This window comes from Choloepus didactylus, chromosome 2, assembly GCF_015220235.1.
Source record: "Choloepus didactylus isolate mChoDid1 chromosome 2, mChoDid1.pri, whole genome shotgun sequence".
Classification (NCBI taxonomy): domain Eukaryota; kingdom Metazoa; phylum Chordata; class Mammalia; order Pilosa; family Megalonychidae; genus Choloepus; species Choloepus didactylus.
The window spans coordinates 5,579,304-5,595,888 of NC_051308.1; the positions used below are offsets into that span (position 1 = coordinate 5,579,304).

Genomic DNA, 16,585 nt, shown 5'->3' on the forward strand with positions numbered 1-16,585 from the left:
AATGAAGCTCAAAAGTGTATATAGTAATAAAAAGTATACCCATAGCCCAGGCAATATCTGGAGACCAAGAAAAAATCACCAAGCATGAAAAGACAGGAAAGGTGCAAGGCAATTCCAAGTGGAAAAGAAAAATTTTTCAACAAATGGTGCTGGAAAAATTTTGTAGTCATATGTAAAATATATGAATCTCAACTCTTACTTTCCACCATGTACAAAAATTAACTCAAAATGGATCATTGTCCTAAAAATTATGGCTGAGGAGCCATGGGGCGCGGGGTCGGCTGAGGCTAGTGGGGATGGAGCTGTGGGGCGTGTAGGGGCTATGCTACCCGGGCTCCGGGCCTGCCGCGCCCCGCGCCCGGGCCCGCACCGGGATGGTGAACTTAGCGGCCATGGTGTGGCGCCGGCTTCTGCCGAAGAGGTGGGTGCTTGCCCTGGTCTTCGGGCTCTCGCTCGTCTACTTCCTCACCAGCACCTTCAAGCAGGAAGAGAGGATAATGAGAGATCGGAATCTCCTCCAGGTTCAAGACCATGATCAGCCCATCCCCTGGAAAGTGCAGTTTAACCTGGGCAATAGCAGTCGACCAGGCAATCAGTGCTGTAACTCCATTCAAGGGAAGCACCTCATCACAGATGAACTAGGATATGTTTGTGAAAGGAAGGATTTGCTGGTGAATGGCTGCTGTCATGTCAACATGCCCAGCACAAAGCAATACTGCTGCGATGGCTGCTTGTCCAATGGCTGCTGCAGCGCCTATGAGTACTGCGTCTCCTGCTGTCTGCAGCCCAATAAGCAACTTCTCCTGGAACGCTTCCTCAGCCGGGCAGCCATGGCATTCCAGAACCTCTTCATGGCAGTGGAAGATCACTTTGAATTGTGTTTGGCTAAATGCAGGACCTCATCCCAGAGCGTCCAGCATGAGAATACCTATAGGGATCCTACAGCAAAGTATTGCTACGGTGAGAGCCCTCCCGAGCTCTTCCCTGCGTGATGGGCGTGGAAGACTTAAAGCATGGGTGAAAAGGGGCTCTGCTGAAGAACTGCCAGCCTGAGGCCAGACTTCAGCATTCAAATCTAGTGCATTGGTCAGAGGACAAAGGCATTGTGGAAACTACTTCTTGTGTTGTTCTCTCTGGCTTCACTCATTGCCTGGACCTTACCAGATGGAACTGTTCTTTAAAGCAACATGGAAACTCCAGCCATTGTCATTCACAAAAAACAGAACCTGCAGGCTGAGCCTGGGGTGGTGTTGACATTCTTGGATGACTCTACCAGTGTTCCTGTGAGGGAGCTGTGACTTGTGTTCCCCACTTGTCGGGGGTCAACTTTTACTTATGGTTCTGATTTTGCCATAAAATTATTTATTGGATACTTTGGAGTAGTGGGAAAGTGATAATGTTTTGTGTAGGAAAATGCCTTGCCTTTCTAGTTGAATATATTCAAAGAAATTATTTTTATTGTTGTCAATGTTGTTTTCTTGTATCCTTGAGTTTCATGAGTTAAAATATCCTTTTGCCCAGATAAAATATTTTGTGTCTTAGAATGTGAATTTTCTCTCTAGGGGGTTATTTTTGTTTTTATTTTAACAGCGTCTTCAGGAGTAGGCCTTGAACACCAAGGAATTAACCATATCCTGATACATGAAATTACCTGATAAGTTAGACACTGTTCCATTCTAACTCGATGCAAAATTTCTAGCAGTTGGCAGCACGTGCATGCAGGTTCTTTTCTAGTGGTATTTGAATATGCTTATGTACCCATGTGAGAGAATGGTTTAACCAGAAATTCTGACTTACTGTCCTGGAGGACTCTGTTCTTGTTTCCTTTGAAATTGCTGTGTTCTACTCAGCCACGGTATGAGGGGAACCTCAGGAAAATCATGAGCGGCCTTGTGGTCCTGTCAGAGAAACCCAGTGTTAAGTCAGTTCTTAAATGGAGATACATTAGCAGCTTTTGGTATGTATTCATTTATTGCTTTCAGCTTCTGCAGATCTAACAGGTGCAAATGCTCGGTTCTCCTGTGATTTGCAATTTAAATAGTTTCATAGTTTATGTTTAAAAAGAAGAAGAAAAGAAAACCCAACTTTGATGGTAAAATTCATGTGTCAACTTGGCTAGGACATAGTGTCCAGTTGTTTGGTAAGAAAGCACTAGTCTGATTGTTACTATGAGAGTATTTTTCATGGATTTAAATTATCGGTACGTCTATTGCATCTATGGCTGACTACATCTACAAGCAACTGAGGAGATGGCCTTCAGCAGTGAGAGAAGTCACATCTAATCAGTTGAAGGCCTTAAAAGAAGTATGATTTCAGCGGTCAAAAGGAAGAATTTCATCTCTGCTCAGCTAGCCAGCTTCTCCTGGGGAATTCATCAGGTACCTTCATCCAAGTTCCCATGGTGCAGCCTGCCTTAAGGAATTCATACTTGCCTAGTCCCATAGTCATGGGGACCATCAGCTCTCTTAGGGAGTAAATTGTCAGGCAGTGGCTTTTTTTTTTTTTTTTTTTTTTAATTTACTCACACTCTCCCCCTTCCTCTTTTCCCCTTCCCCTGGTTACCTCTAATTTGCTTTCTAGCACTGTGAATTTGTGAATTTGCTATTTCTACTCATCTCAGATTTATAAGTGATATTATATAATTTTTGTCTTTATGTGTCTTTCTTATTTCATGAGCATAATGTTTTCAGAGTTATTTCATGTTGTAGCATGTCTCATAACTTTAATTTTTCTTATGGCCAGATAACATTCAGCTGTGTGTATGTACCACATTTTGTTAATCTGTTCATTTGTTGATAGATGCTTGGGTTGTTTCCAGCTTTGTGCTATTGTGAATATTGCTGCTATAAACGTTGGCTACAAGTATCTGTGACCATGTTTTCACTCTCTTTGGGCATATACCTAGAAGTGAGGTTGCTAGGTTGAGTGGTAATTGTATATTTAACTTTTTGAAGAATTGCTATTTCACTTTCCATAGTGGCTGCACCATTTTACATTCACATCAGCAGTGCACAGAGTTCCAGTTTCTCCACATCCTCACCAACCCTTGTTTTCCATTTGAAAAACAGTAGTCATCCTTGTGGATGTGAAGTAGTATATCATTGTGGTTTTAATTTGCATTTCCCTATTGGCTACTGATGTTGAGCATTTTTTCATGTGTTTCTTGGCCATTTGTATAGCTTTTCTGGAAAAATATCTATTAAAGTCTTTTGCCCATTTTTTTTTTAAAAAAAAATTATGGCTGAAAACTATAAAACATCTAGAGGAGAGCATGAGGAACTCATAGTGATATTGGATTTGGCAAAGATTCCTTAAACATGACACAAAGAGCACAGATTATACAAAAAGCTAATAAATTGGACTTCAGCAAAATCAAAAACTTTTACTCTTAGATAGTCTTAGACTCTCAAGGATCCTGTTTTGAAAATGAATAGGCAAGCTATCAGTGGGGAGAAAATATTTCCAAAATATAGATCCAACAAAGAAATTGTAACTGAACTATGTAAAGGACTCTACAGTTCAGTTATAAGAAGACAAGCAAGAAAATTAAAATGGGTGAAAGATTCAAACATGCTTCACTAAAGAAAATATATGGATCTAATTGACATATATAGAACATTTTACCCAAAAATAGGAGAATACAAATTCTTCTCAAGTTTACATGGATCCTTCTCCAGGATAGATCATATCTTAGGGCACAAGACAAGTCTTAATAAATATAAAAAATGTTGAAATCATGCAAGTGATTTATCTGACATTGATGGACTGAACCTAGAATTCAACAGCAGAAGAAAACATGGAAAATTTACAAATATGTGGAAATTAAACAGCACACTTTTAAACAACCAACAGGTAAAAGAAGACATCTATGGCTGATTGATTTTCAAGAATAGTCTCTTCAACAAAGATATTGAGAAAGCTGGATATCCACATGCAAAAGAATGAAGTTAGACTGCCTTCCTTACACTATCTATAAAAATTAACTCAAAGTGGATTAAGGGCCTTGTCATAAGAGCTAAAATCATAAAACTCTTAGATGACATTGGGGCAAATCTTCATGATCTGGGATTCAGCAATGGATTCTTAGATATGAGCAATAAAGAAAATGATTAAGAAAGTTGACTTCATCAGAATGAAAAATGTTTGTGCATCAAAGGACATTACACAAAACACAGAATGTGAGAAAATAGTTGCAAACCATTTCGTCTGGTAAGAACTTAATATCCAAAAATATAAAGAACGTTTACATAACAACAACAAAAAAGATAAAGAATCCAATTTAAAAATGGGCAAAGAACTTGAACAGACATTTCTCCAAAGAAGGTATACAAATGGCCAGTAAGCAAGTGAAAAGATACTTAACAATAGCCAATAGAGATCTGCAAAACAAAAATACAGTGAGATAGAACTTCACATGCACAAGGGTGGCTACTATTTAAAATAAACAAAAAACAAACAAAAAAAAAAACAGAAAATAACAAGTGTCGAAGATGATGTGGAGAAATTGGAACCCTCAAGCATTGTTAGTGGGAATGTCAAATGATGCAGCCATTTGCAGGAGGGAAATTACTCAAAAAAATCAAATACAGAATGACCATATGTCTTCACAGTTCCCCTCCTAGGTATATACTCAAAGAAACTGAAAACAGAGACTCAAACAGATACTTGTACTAGTGTTCATAGTCACATTATTCACAATCGCCAGAAGGAGGAAACTTCCCCATGTGTCAATTCATAGATGAATGGATTAACAGAATGTGATACACACATACACAGAATGAAATATTATTCAGCCATGAAAAGGAACGAAAGTCTGATAGATGATGCAATGGATGAACCTTAGGAACACTGTGCTCAGTGAAATAAGCAAGGCATATAAGGACAAATATTGTATGATACCACTTATATGAAATATCCAGAAATAGCAAATTTGCAGAGACAGAAAGTAGAGTAGAGATTGCCAGGGTTGTGGGAGAGAGGGGAAAGAGGAGTTTTTGCTTGGTGAGTATAGACTGAAATAACTACATGTATAGATAACAGCAATAATAACAAAAAAAAATGTTTACTGAATTTACTGAATCCTCCTGTGGAGGTGGCAAAGTGAGAAATATACCCTGTAACTCACAGCAAAATTCTTTCAATAATTCTTTTGAGATTACCATTTCTGTGAAATTCCCCCAGCCTCAGAGAAATTAGTCTAGTCTCTCTCTTTGCTTTCTCTGCAAGTTCTTCCTGGTTCTCCCAGACCTTTCTCCTTGGAAACAGTTCTAATATCTTTTTCATGCAATCAACCTACAAGCTTTTCCCAGCATCCTGAGTTCTACCACTTTAACCTACCCATTCCCTAGTTCTAAGGCAAGTTTCAAACCTGGTGTCTGCTAGTGTATCTAATGTACCAAGGATCTGGTCAGCTCTAAAGACTATGCAGGGGAAGAGGCTGTGAATGGATATGCTTAAAAATGTTTGCATAAAATGAGCATATTTTTCTCCTCCAAATCTGCATATGTCCAAAGGAGCATAAAAATTTTGTCACCTGTATCCTGGGGTCAAAGTTCAATACACACACACACACACACACACACACACACACACAAGGAAGTTATTTAAATTTTTAGAAATCCATGATAAAACAAAAGAAAATTAGTATTTGGCACCATACTGTCAAAACAGCTGTCAGTCTATCCCTCTCTTCATTTTCCAGCATATTTTAATGTTAAGATGAAAGGCCCTGGTCACATATAGACATGCTTCTAGTCTCAAAACACATGGTTTCCTTTATAAGATCCAGGTAACATTAGTCTTTCCTGTGTGCTTCCAAACCCCTTGATAAATGTTATGTTAACAAACACAAGTAGCTAATCCAAGAAAGAATAAGGAGGAGGAGGTGGAAAAATAGATGGCAAATAGCTGAAAAAAAAAAAATGCTTGACCTGATTGGTTATTATGGAAATGCAAATTAAAACCTCAATAAGATATCACTATATTCCCACTAGAATGGCTAAAATTTAAGTTTGCCAGTACCAAGTCTTGGCAAGGATGTGGAGCAAGTGTAATTCTCATGCATTTCTGGTGGTGGCTTAATTGATACAAGCTCTTTGGAAAATAGTTTGGCAATTTCTCAAAAAGTTAAATATTCATCTAACGTCTTGCTGAGCATTTCTACTCCTACACATTTACCTAAGGGAAAAGAAAGCTACCATGGTACATAAAGCTGTATTTAATGTCCTTAGTAGCTTTTTTTGGTAATAGTCAAATACCAAAAGCAACCCTATTGTCCATCAACAGGTAAATGGATAAGCTGTGTTATCCCATGCATTGGAATACAACTTGGCAAAAAAATGAAGGAACCATTGATACATGCAATAAGTACAAATTTAAGCATAATTAGGCTGAGTAAAAGAAGTCAGACAAAAAAGAGTATACAATATATGATTCCATTTATATAAAATTTTAGAAAATGGAAACTAATCCGTAGTGTCAGAAGTCACATCAATAATTGCCTGGGGCTAGGTAGGAGCATGAGGCAGATGGATATGTTCATTATTTTGATTATGGTGATATTCATTATGGTATATTCATAAGTCAAAACTCATCAAATTTTCACTTATATAGGTAAAGCTTATTGTATGCCAGTTATACCTCAATATATTTTTAAAAAAGGCCTAGAGTAAAGATCCGTAGAGTTTGAATGGTGGAAGGGGCAGGCAGTTGGATGCCTGATCCTGGCCTCTAGTGGATTCTAAGATTCTTCACCCAGATCTCCTCTGTAGGGCCAATATATCCATCCACCAGCAGCTGAGAATATTGGCTGCTGACAGATAAATGCAGAATTTCCTTTCTCAGAAGTATTCCCTGGGAGGAGATGGCTTAGGGCTAATTATTGGTTGATGCAAGGATACATTGTCTCAACTATATTGTTTCAATGAGGGTCATCTTTGGGGGGGAAGCAATTATAGCTACAGAATGCCCAATTAGATTGATAAAGGGCTCATTTACATACACATTGAGAATCAACTCTTCCCTGAGTGTAATCTTTCCCTCTTCACTTTCTTAGGGTATGTCTCCTGAGACCACTCCTCAATAACTCCTCACCATGCAACTCTACAACTCAGGGTCTCTTATTATGGACAAATCAAAATATTTAGTCCCAGGATCAGTGTAGGAAATAGACATTAAATGGTCTTTCAGAGCTGTATCTCTTATCAGCTGACTGGCAATGATTATCCCATTACTGGGTGGAAGGTGGGATATGGGTAGTCTCTTGCATGCTGTGGGATATGGGTAGTCTCTTGCATGCTGTCAAAATATTCACAGCGGTGCACTGAGATGGGTTGCTGGTAGAGAGGATGCACTGGCTGGTACTCAGTTTCTCTGGTGCTTGAGAAATGTAAAGGAAGGTAATTATAAGGACAATGTGATTGGGAGGCCATTGCTGAGTGACTTTCATTCAAAGATCTATTAAACAGAAATGATGATTAACTATTGTTCCAAGGCAAAATATAAAAATCAGAGGACCTCTTTGCAGCATTTGAGGAAACCTAATGTATCGCATTAGGAGGAGACACAGATGGGAAGAGCAGGCTCATAGTTTAGTCATAAAAGCAGAACAGATTCAGAGAAAGTTAAATTCTTAATACTATCAGGTCTTCAATGCCAAAGTTAATGCTCTAATAGGAAGCAGCGGGGCCCTATAACTTGGGATTGGTATATACGAGTATATGCAGATTCCTCTGGACCCATTAGGCCTAAGCCAGGTGACCCATCACCCTTTGATATAAGATAGTAGCTCAATTTGCTTAAAGAATATACATTCCAAGACAATGCTTGTTCCTTATGAATCTATGCCCACTTCTACTCTCAGAACCCAGACTAAGAATAAGAGTCCAATCCCAGTACAACTGTGGAGGGGCTGGGCTTGTGAAGAGAAGAAAGAACCTACATGACAAAGAAACCATATGGACTTCAACATACAGGCAGAGGCCAAAAGAATACCTGGGATAGGATCCTGAGGGATCTGGATCAAGACGGTAGCAGAATATAAAGATGCACAAGGGAGATCTTTTCAATATGGTAGCACTCTTCTGTGAAATGAGATCTAACAAGGAATCCGGAAGATGGTACTAATATGCTGTTTGAGCACTTGCAGCTTGGAATGAGTAATGCCTTATGCTAAATGACACAGGAATACCAGATATGTTGGGAAGATGGTGGAGTGGGGGATAAAAATGCTCTGAGATCTAGACATGCTAGAGCAAGTATACTTCCAAAGGTCAGAAAATCTATCAGATGACCATGTTCTATGGGAGGGCCCAGAGATCATTCCATTTGTCATCTGGTGAGAGTAGCACTAGCATCACCAAGAAGCTTATTAAGTAGTAGCACAGTTCCTTCCTACAGGGATGGTGGTAGAAGCTGTTACAGAACTGGGCTCCCTGATTGCCGTGGGAGATGGGACTCCTAAGCAATAAAGACCCTTAACCAGTAGGGAAATTTCTGCAATGAATGACAAGATTAGAGTGGTCTTCAGGAGGTCCTGACCCACAAAGAGCTTTGGAGATGGCTAATAGAACATGGTGTCCCTAGAGGCAAAGCACAGGTGGGAGCCAGAAAGGATATTGCTTATGCTATAAGATCAGACAAACAAAAAGGAATGGGTTTTAAAGGTATACAAGAAAACTTTAGTCAGTGGTGCACATCATCTTCTTGTGGTGATGATTTCATGGATATATACATATGTCAAAAATTCATCAAACTGTGCCTTTTAAATATGTGAAGTTTGTTGTAATCAATTATACTGCAATAAAGCTGGAAAAAATAAAGATGGATAACTAAGTGACTATGGGCAGACAGATAAAAGTTTCTAGACCTGTCTACTTCTCAGAACTAGAAACTTTGACTGAAGGAGATGGTGGATCCCAATAAAAAAAGAACCTACAACTCCATGAGGGAATTTAGTAGTAATTCTCCCGGTCCTTTGTCAAAGTTTCCATTGGCTATTTACCAGGCAACCATATATTGAGCATAGAGGAACACCAAGAAATTTGAGGATTGTTAGTCACAGTTTCTGAACTTACAGTGATATCTTAGGGTAAAGAACATCACTATGGTCCCCCTTTTAGAGTCGGTTTATATTAAGGGTAGGTAATAAATGAACCCTTAGCTTAAGTCAACTCACAATGGCTCTACTGCATCCACAGACCAAGGTAATCAATTTACTAGTGCCTGAATATAGCATTGGAATGGACATACTTGGAACTTGGCAGATCCCCCATGTTGGCTCTTTGACCTATGGGGATAAAGGCTGTGACAGTGCATAAGGCCAAATGGAAGTCTCTGAATCCTTGCTCCTTGCCCTTGACCAAGAGAGTAAATCAAAAAAAGCTGCATCTCAAGGGAATATTTGATGTTAGTACCATCATCAAAATTAATACAATGAAGTAGTGGTGGTACCTCTTTTATCCTTATTTTACCCACTAGTCTGGTCCCTGTACAAACCAGATGGATCATGGTAGATGGCAGTAGACTACTGAAAACTTAACCTGTATTAGCTCCAATTGCAGCTGCAGTGCTCAATGTGATGTCTTTACTAGAGCAGACACTTACCTTCAGCTATTGAGCAGGTGATTGCATTCTTTTCCATCCTCAATATCTAGGAGAATCAGAAGCAGTTCATATTTATGTGGGCTGGACACTAGTACATGTTTATGGCTTTTTTCCCTTAGGTATCTCACCTTCTATCAGAATATAATGCAAACGGATCTGGACCATACATATTCCTAAGCTTATAAGCTAATCAGAATAGATGAGCAAGAAATGGTACGTGTTAGAGGCTTTGGAAAGATGTGTGCAGCAGAGAGATGAGGCCTACAAATTGTTCAGTGGTCTATCATATCAGAAAAGTTTTTAGGGATTTAGTTGTCTGGGACATGCCAAGACATCTCCTTCAAAGTAAAAGAAAAATTATTGAATTTTTCTCCTCCCACAACTAAAAAGAAACACTGTACTAGGTAGACCTCTTCAGGTACTGCAGGCAGCATATTGCACACTTTGGGATATTCTCCTACCTATTTACATAATAGCACAGATGTCTGCAGCTTTGAGTGGATCCCAGAGCAGAAACAGGCTCTGTAGCAGGTCCAGGCTGTGGTGCAGACGTCCTGATGCTCATACCATTCAATGCAGTAAACCTTAGATGTATCTGTGATGGGGAAAGAAGCCATTTAGATTCTGACACGTTCCAGTGGAAAAATCAGTGTAGCAATGTAGATCACTAGAGTTCTGGAGAGAAAATCCTACTCTTAGATATAGAGAACCAAATATTATTCAAAACATCAGTTCTTGTTCACTAATAGGTCCTGGTAAAACTGGCACTTCTGACCATGAGAGATCAAATAGCCCTGAATCCAGAGCTGTTCAACATGTCTAGTCGACTAAGTCATAAGTTTTGACATATCCAGCAGCAATTGATTTTAAGATGGACATGGTGCATCTGGGATTGTGCCCAAGCAGTGCTGGCGGTCATAATTAAAACTGCACGAGCAGGTGGCCTAGATCCCCTTGTCACCCACTCCTGCTGCATTAGCCTCTTCCTCCCAGATTCCCTCTTCAGCAATGACAAATCCGTCTCTCACAGCTGAGCCTCCACTGGAGCTTACCCTTGGCTGCAGGAAACTGCCTTGGCCACTGTATCACCCCCTCCCAGGGGCAATCAGTGCTGGTCATGTCAGATATAAAAGGTCCTCTTCCTTTGTCTCAATTTGAGACAACTGAAGGGCCTTCCCAGCTCTCAAGCTCCCTATAGGATCAGCTGAAGACTCATTTGCAACTGCATAGGAGCCTCTGCCCAGTCTGGCTGTGTTTATTTCCTTCCAGCTGTGTCTCCTGAGAGCATTCCCCTATAATATGTCATTGGCATGCAACTCCCCATCTGAGTCTTCTTCCTAGGAACCCAGTTCAAGTCGTGCCCATGCCTTTTTACATTAAGCTCTCCCTTTTCCATGTATAAAAATTCACAATTAGCCTTCCTGTTCAGGAAACTGGGCAATTTGGGAAACAGGGAACAGAAGCAAAACTGTCCCAAGCAACTAAGGACTTCATTCATAAATGTGATTGATACTCAAAGGCTACCAGGGTTTTGAAGGAAAGTAACATCACAAAAAGAAAGACCAAGAAGAATAAACAAAATAATTATTCTTTGAGGGAAGGGAGCTAATTGGGCAAGAGAATAGGAGGCTAAATGTTCCAATTAGTATTCTTGATCTAATTGTAATCTGTGTTTTAATCAGTTTTTTCCCAATTGCCCCTGAAGTTGAACAACTTTTTATGTTCTTATGGGCCATTTGTGTGCTCTCTTCTGTGATCTCCCTTTACACATTGTTTGCTAATATGTTGGCTGCTGCACACATATCTAATTACCCCAGAGAAAGGAGCTTTTTTTTGTTTACTTTTGTTCTCATTTTTAATTTTCTTATTTAACTTTATAGCTCACTTGATTTCCCTTTCTCTTTCTGTTCCATGTCTTCAACCAATATTCTATTTCCTGAGGACTGGGTTCTTCATGTTGTAATAATATGGAATTCATTTTTAACTAGTTTTGAGAGACAGAGAGGCTTCCTGATTGGAGTCTCAACTAAAAACATTTTCCCAATGGGCAGAAACACTAATTCAGGACACATTTTACATAATTCTATTAAACATCCTCCCTTGGCTTCCATCCTTGAGGGTCTTGGTCTAAACAGCTGATAACAAACACCTGTTACATATGCTACACATGCCCCAAGACATTCTTCGCTAAATACATTGAGTCCAGCAGTGGTGTTGGATTCAAGTATTTTTAAAAAGAAAGGTATTTGCCTGGAGTGTGGAGGCTCTGGATTATAAGGTAATTTGAGCACTCATTTGGGCACACAGAATGTACAAAATAATGGTGACTAATCATTCCCAAGCTAGGTAATAAGAGAAAAATTTGACACCTCTAGAAGAGATGGGCCTCTATACTTCACCCAATGTTTATCCTTCATTCAGTATCACTGGAGAAGTCATTCATCTAACACGATGGTTAAAGGGACAGTCATCTCTGGAGCTGGTCAGCCTGTGTTGGAATCCCACCATAAAGAGTACTGTGTGCTGCTCTTAGAATCTCAGTTGTTTCGTCTGTGAAATGGGGATAATAATAATGCCTACTCCATGGGGTAGCTGTTTGGATTAAATGTAAGAGAACAGTGCCTGGATCATATCAGTTTCTATGGGAGTGTAAGGTACTGTTACATGTTTTAAGATTACCACCAGAGATTGAGATAAAGAGGCTAATGTTGACATATCAATTTAAAAAGCCATTTACAATAATGCATATTTTTTGTGCAAATTAAAGGAGGGTGATTTAAAATTATTATTGGAAAATTTAACAGAAATTTCATTTGCTTTCCTCTTTTCTGTTAATATAGAGAAATTAATATGTTGAACACACCTACTGAAAAATTAGTCCTTAACAATCATTTACTTATCTTTCTATTATGTTTCTCTACAGCATCATTCTAATTCTTTTTAATAATTAAACACATTTAAGAAATATGCCTTGTAAAAAGTTTATTTCAGGTGGACTTCACATTAAACTGGGTAAGATTTTCTCAATAGTCAAATATTTACTATGAACAGAGCTATATAGTCTATGTTGAATTTTTCATGATTTAAGCAAGTTAAAAAATGTCTAATGCTTCTGTTAGGTTGGATTTCAAATCAGGTCTAGGTTTCAGTGCATATTTTTGAAGACAATATTTTACCTAGTGAATTATATTACTCTATATTCTTTGTTTCACTTGGACCTTGTTTGAAATGCTGCTTAGAATATAGTAATTATTTCATCTAAAATGGATCCAATTTCACTTGCTTTTCCGAGTGCAAACCAATTGCCTTAGAAAGCTTTGTCAAATAATGCAGACTTTTGCTGGTGGTCCCAAATGTGACCTATGTCACATGGTTTCCATATATGTACATCCAGTTTTGGACTCTGGTTTTCTTCTATTGGCAATATTACACAGCCTAAGTTACTTTCACTTCCTTTATAATTCTGAATATTTGGTAGGATAAGTCCCTTCATCTTATAAAATATCTTTAGTGGTTTTTTTTTTTGGATATTATTGGACTTGGGCTCTTCCATTTGAATTTTGGAAAACACTTGGAAAGTTACTTTAAAGATTCTAATTTATTTATAATATTTTTCAAAATTACCAATAAATATTTTAAGAACTGGCAGCTTTGTGATATTAAGCCCACGTAAGTATGTATGTAGTATATTAATATATTCAAATCTCCTTCCAAGTGTTTATTGAAGTTTTATCATTTCCTCCATTCTGAATTTGCACACACATCTGCTTTAAACTTTCTTCTAATTACTTTTATCTATCTATCTATCTAGCTAGCTAGGTAGCTAGCTATCTAAAGTTTCAGTGAAAATAGTACCTATTTCTAACCATATTGTTACTTTTTTTTTTATTGAACTTATAACCAATATCTTGCTAAACAATTAAAATTTCTAACTTTTTGTTGAGTATGTACAATCATGCAATCTGGCAAAAATAAATTTCTTTCTTCCTTTCTAATTCTTACATGTATTATTCCTTATCCTTCCTCCTTATTTCTTCCTTCTCCTTCCTTTCCTTCCTCCCTTACTCTCTCTATCTTTGTCTTCCTCCTTTCTCTTTGTTCTTATTTTCTTTGGTCTTACTTCACTGTAACATTGAATTCCATGGTAAGAGTAAGCATCTTTGTCTTGCACCTGATTTTAAGGGGTTCCTTCTTAACTTTCCACATTAGGAGTGATGTATATTGTAGTTTGTTGGCCAATCCCTTTTTCAGATTAAGAAACTCTGCTTCTGTGTGCAGTTTGCTAAGACTTTTTTTTTTTTTTTGGTGGTGGTAGTCATTGGGCATTGATATTGAATTATATAAAATATTCTATCATCCTTAACATCTTAATGTGATGAAATAGATTTACAGGTTTTTAATGTTAAACCCATTGCATTTCTAGAATGAAGACCACTTGGTTTTAATGAAATATCTTTCTCATATATTGTTGGATTTTATTTTGTTTTTATTGTGTCAAAGATTTGTGTATCTATGTTCCTGCATAAGATTGGCTAGAAGTTTACTGTAAGGTGCTCTTTTGTATTGGGATTAACTGAAGAGTAACACAAAGGAACGTTTTCAGTAATAAAGAAATTCTATATGTTGTGGAGATATGTATGTGGTGCGTAAATTTTATCATTGACCTTTACATTTAGAAAAGTAAAATTGTATTTTACTATATATAAATTATTCTGCAATAAAATTTATTTTTAAAATATTAATATAAAAATGGGACATTGTTTGTAAGAGTAGACAAAGAGGTCAATGGAACAGTATAGAAAATCCAGAAATCTTTAGGTGCTTGTTGAATTTTGGCATCAAATTAAAACTGATCTAGTAGAACAACTTGGGAGATTTTTCAAATTTGATCACTTCTTTTGAAGAGTGTCTGTAATATTAAGTGAAACACTCCTTGAGAATTTGGCAGAATAACCTGGTTATGATGTTTTCATTGTGAATATTTGTTTAATGTTATAGAACTATTTGGATTTTCTGTTTAAATTAAGATGAGTAAGATTTTATTGTTATGTTTTACTAAGAGTTTGTTCAGCTAAGGTTTAAATATTTTTCCTGTAAACTTTTTTTTCAAAGTATTTAATTTTCTCTTTAGTCTCTTTTGGATCTGTAGTTATGTTCCTGCACTGCTGAACCTTTGCCTGTGACAGGGTGAATAACAGGTTAGTCAAAATCTTGCTTACAAGACCCAGTATCTTCTCACATGAAGATAAAACTTGCAAAATAACATTTATGGGTATTTAAGGCAATGTTTTGTGTCTCAGTCTGCTCACTCTTGTTATCTAAATTGGTTCTGAACTCTGGGGCATAGGAATGATATTTATTGGTACTTTCTAAGACCCTCCCCAAAATAATTCTTTCAAGAATTTTCACTGTGAGAGGAGGAGGAGGGGGAGATCAGTAGAGTGCAAGTAACCTCGATTTATTATCACTATTGTATTATGACTATTTAAATATACAAGACTTAAGCGTTTGAAATGCTAATAGAAAGGATCCAGTGTAAACGGAGATAACGAGAGGACAGTGGCTGAAGTGATACTCTAAGATTATGGGGATTATTTACTTTACATAGTACAGTGGTAGAGTTACCTCTTCTTTTGACTAATAAGAAAGGAAAACTTCTTGGGGATACAGTTAAGTATTTTGTACAGAAGACGAAGCAGTTTTCAGTATGGTAGTTTTTGCATGTGTTTCTCTATGCAGAAGGAATCAATATTTTTCAGAGTAATGGAAGATATATTGAGATTGTTGGGTTAAGACTAAATTCTTTAAATGAGTCCATTGGGAAGTCATAAAGAGAGTTGTCTAAGGATAAGAAAAAGGGTGATTGAGTAATATTGAGGCATAATTAAAACTGAACACGATGGATCACTTCTTTTATGATGAGAGAGCAAAATTCTCTTCTTTCCTTTCACTTCAAATCCTGGATATGTTGGGATAATCTAAGCTCTTAAAGAATGACAATATCATCTCATCATCATCACCATCATTCAATCAGCATCATAGTTTATCTTATTAAGTGTTTACTATATGTCATTTACAGCTCTAAGCACTTTGCATGTATTAAATAATTCAATCCTTAAAAATAACCCTTAGTGATAGCTGTGAGTTCATTATTATTAATTTTTTTATATAGTGTATTTTTCCTCCAAGAATTATACTAATATTTGCATTAAACTTTATAATTTTAAAAATAATTACTTAAACTTTGGATCACTTTTACTGATTTCATAGTCCACCTCTTTTTTTTTTTTAATTTCACATTTTCATTGTTGTTTAGATCATTATTTTTATTCATTGCTGTTTTGTCTGGGTTATTTTATTGATTAGTTTTTATTTATGAGAGTACACAGGAACGTTCTGCATTGCTGATATAACTAAGAACATTCTTGCTCATGAATAATAGCTCAATTTAAAATTGAATTTTTACATTGAAATATTGTCTGCTCAAAATGTGTTTCAGCATTTATTATAGTTGCTGAATCATCTCATGGACCAATGCATTTTTTATTTTCTTTTGTAAGCAAGTTGTTTGTTGTTACCTGGATGGTTGTGGATTTTTTCTTAATTCTATGAACTTAAAAACAGAGCAAAATAAATATGTTGATATGGATGTCTTGTCATTAGCTTTGCTTGGTGCTCATGAGCCCCTCCTTTTTTTTAACCTTGAAGTCTCAAACATTTCTTCAGGTTTTAATGTCTGTATGTCTGTAGATCATGGATCTTTGCAAAAATTAATGTTTTATTATTTTATTGCTCTTCTATTCCTAGTTCCAAGCAAGGTACCTCACATATGTGTTAAAATAATTAACCCCCAGAATGGATAGTTGATTTAACAGATTGAAAGACTAATATTTAGAGCTTTCAAATGGAATTGCAAAGTTTAGAAAACTGTCAGTGCCATCAGCAGACTCTCAGAAAGCTATTTAAAAGGCTGAACTCCCTT

General features: G+C 37.1%; 1 protein-coding gene and 1 pseudogene across 2 annotated transcripts; both read left to right on the forward strand.

The window, feature by feature from the left end:
- The first annotated feature begins 322 nt into the window (after window positions 1-322).
- On the forward strand, window positions 323-992 carry LOC119515112 (SREBP regulating gene protein-like). 2 transcript variants are annotated; one of them, XM_037810880.1, is made up of 2 exons: window positions 323-483; window positions 641-992. In XM_037810880.1, exons 1-2 carry the CDS (start codon window positions 323-325, stop codon window positions 990-992), a joined length of 513 nt encoding a protein of 170 aa, XP_037666808.1. The 2 variants fall into 2 exon arrangements, with proteins under 2 accessions (XP_037666808.1, XP_037666803.1); XM_037810875.1 differs by having other exon boundaries at window positions 347-992.
- Window positions 993-1,187: 195 nt separating this feature from the next.
- Window positions 1,188-16,585, forward strand: part of LOC119528231 — a 126,701-nt pseudogene continuing 111,303 nt past the window's right edge.

What these genes read in the sequence shown, in the direction of transcription:
- LOC119515112 (XM_037810875.1), top strand. Translation starts at nt 375, where the DNA reads ATGGTGAACTTAGCGGCCATGGTGTGGCGCCGGCTTCTGCCGAAGAGG.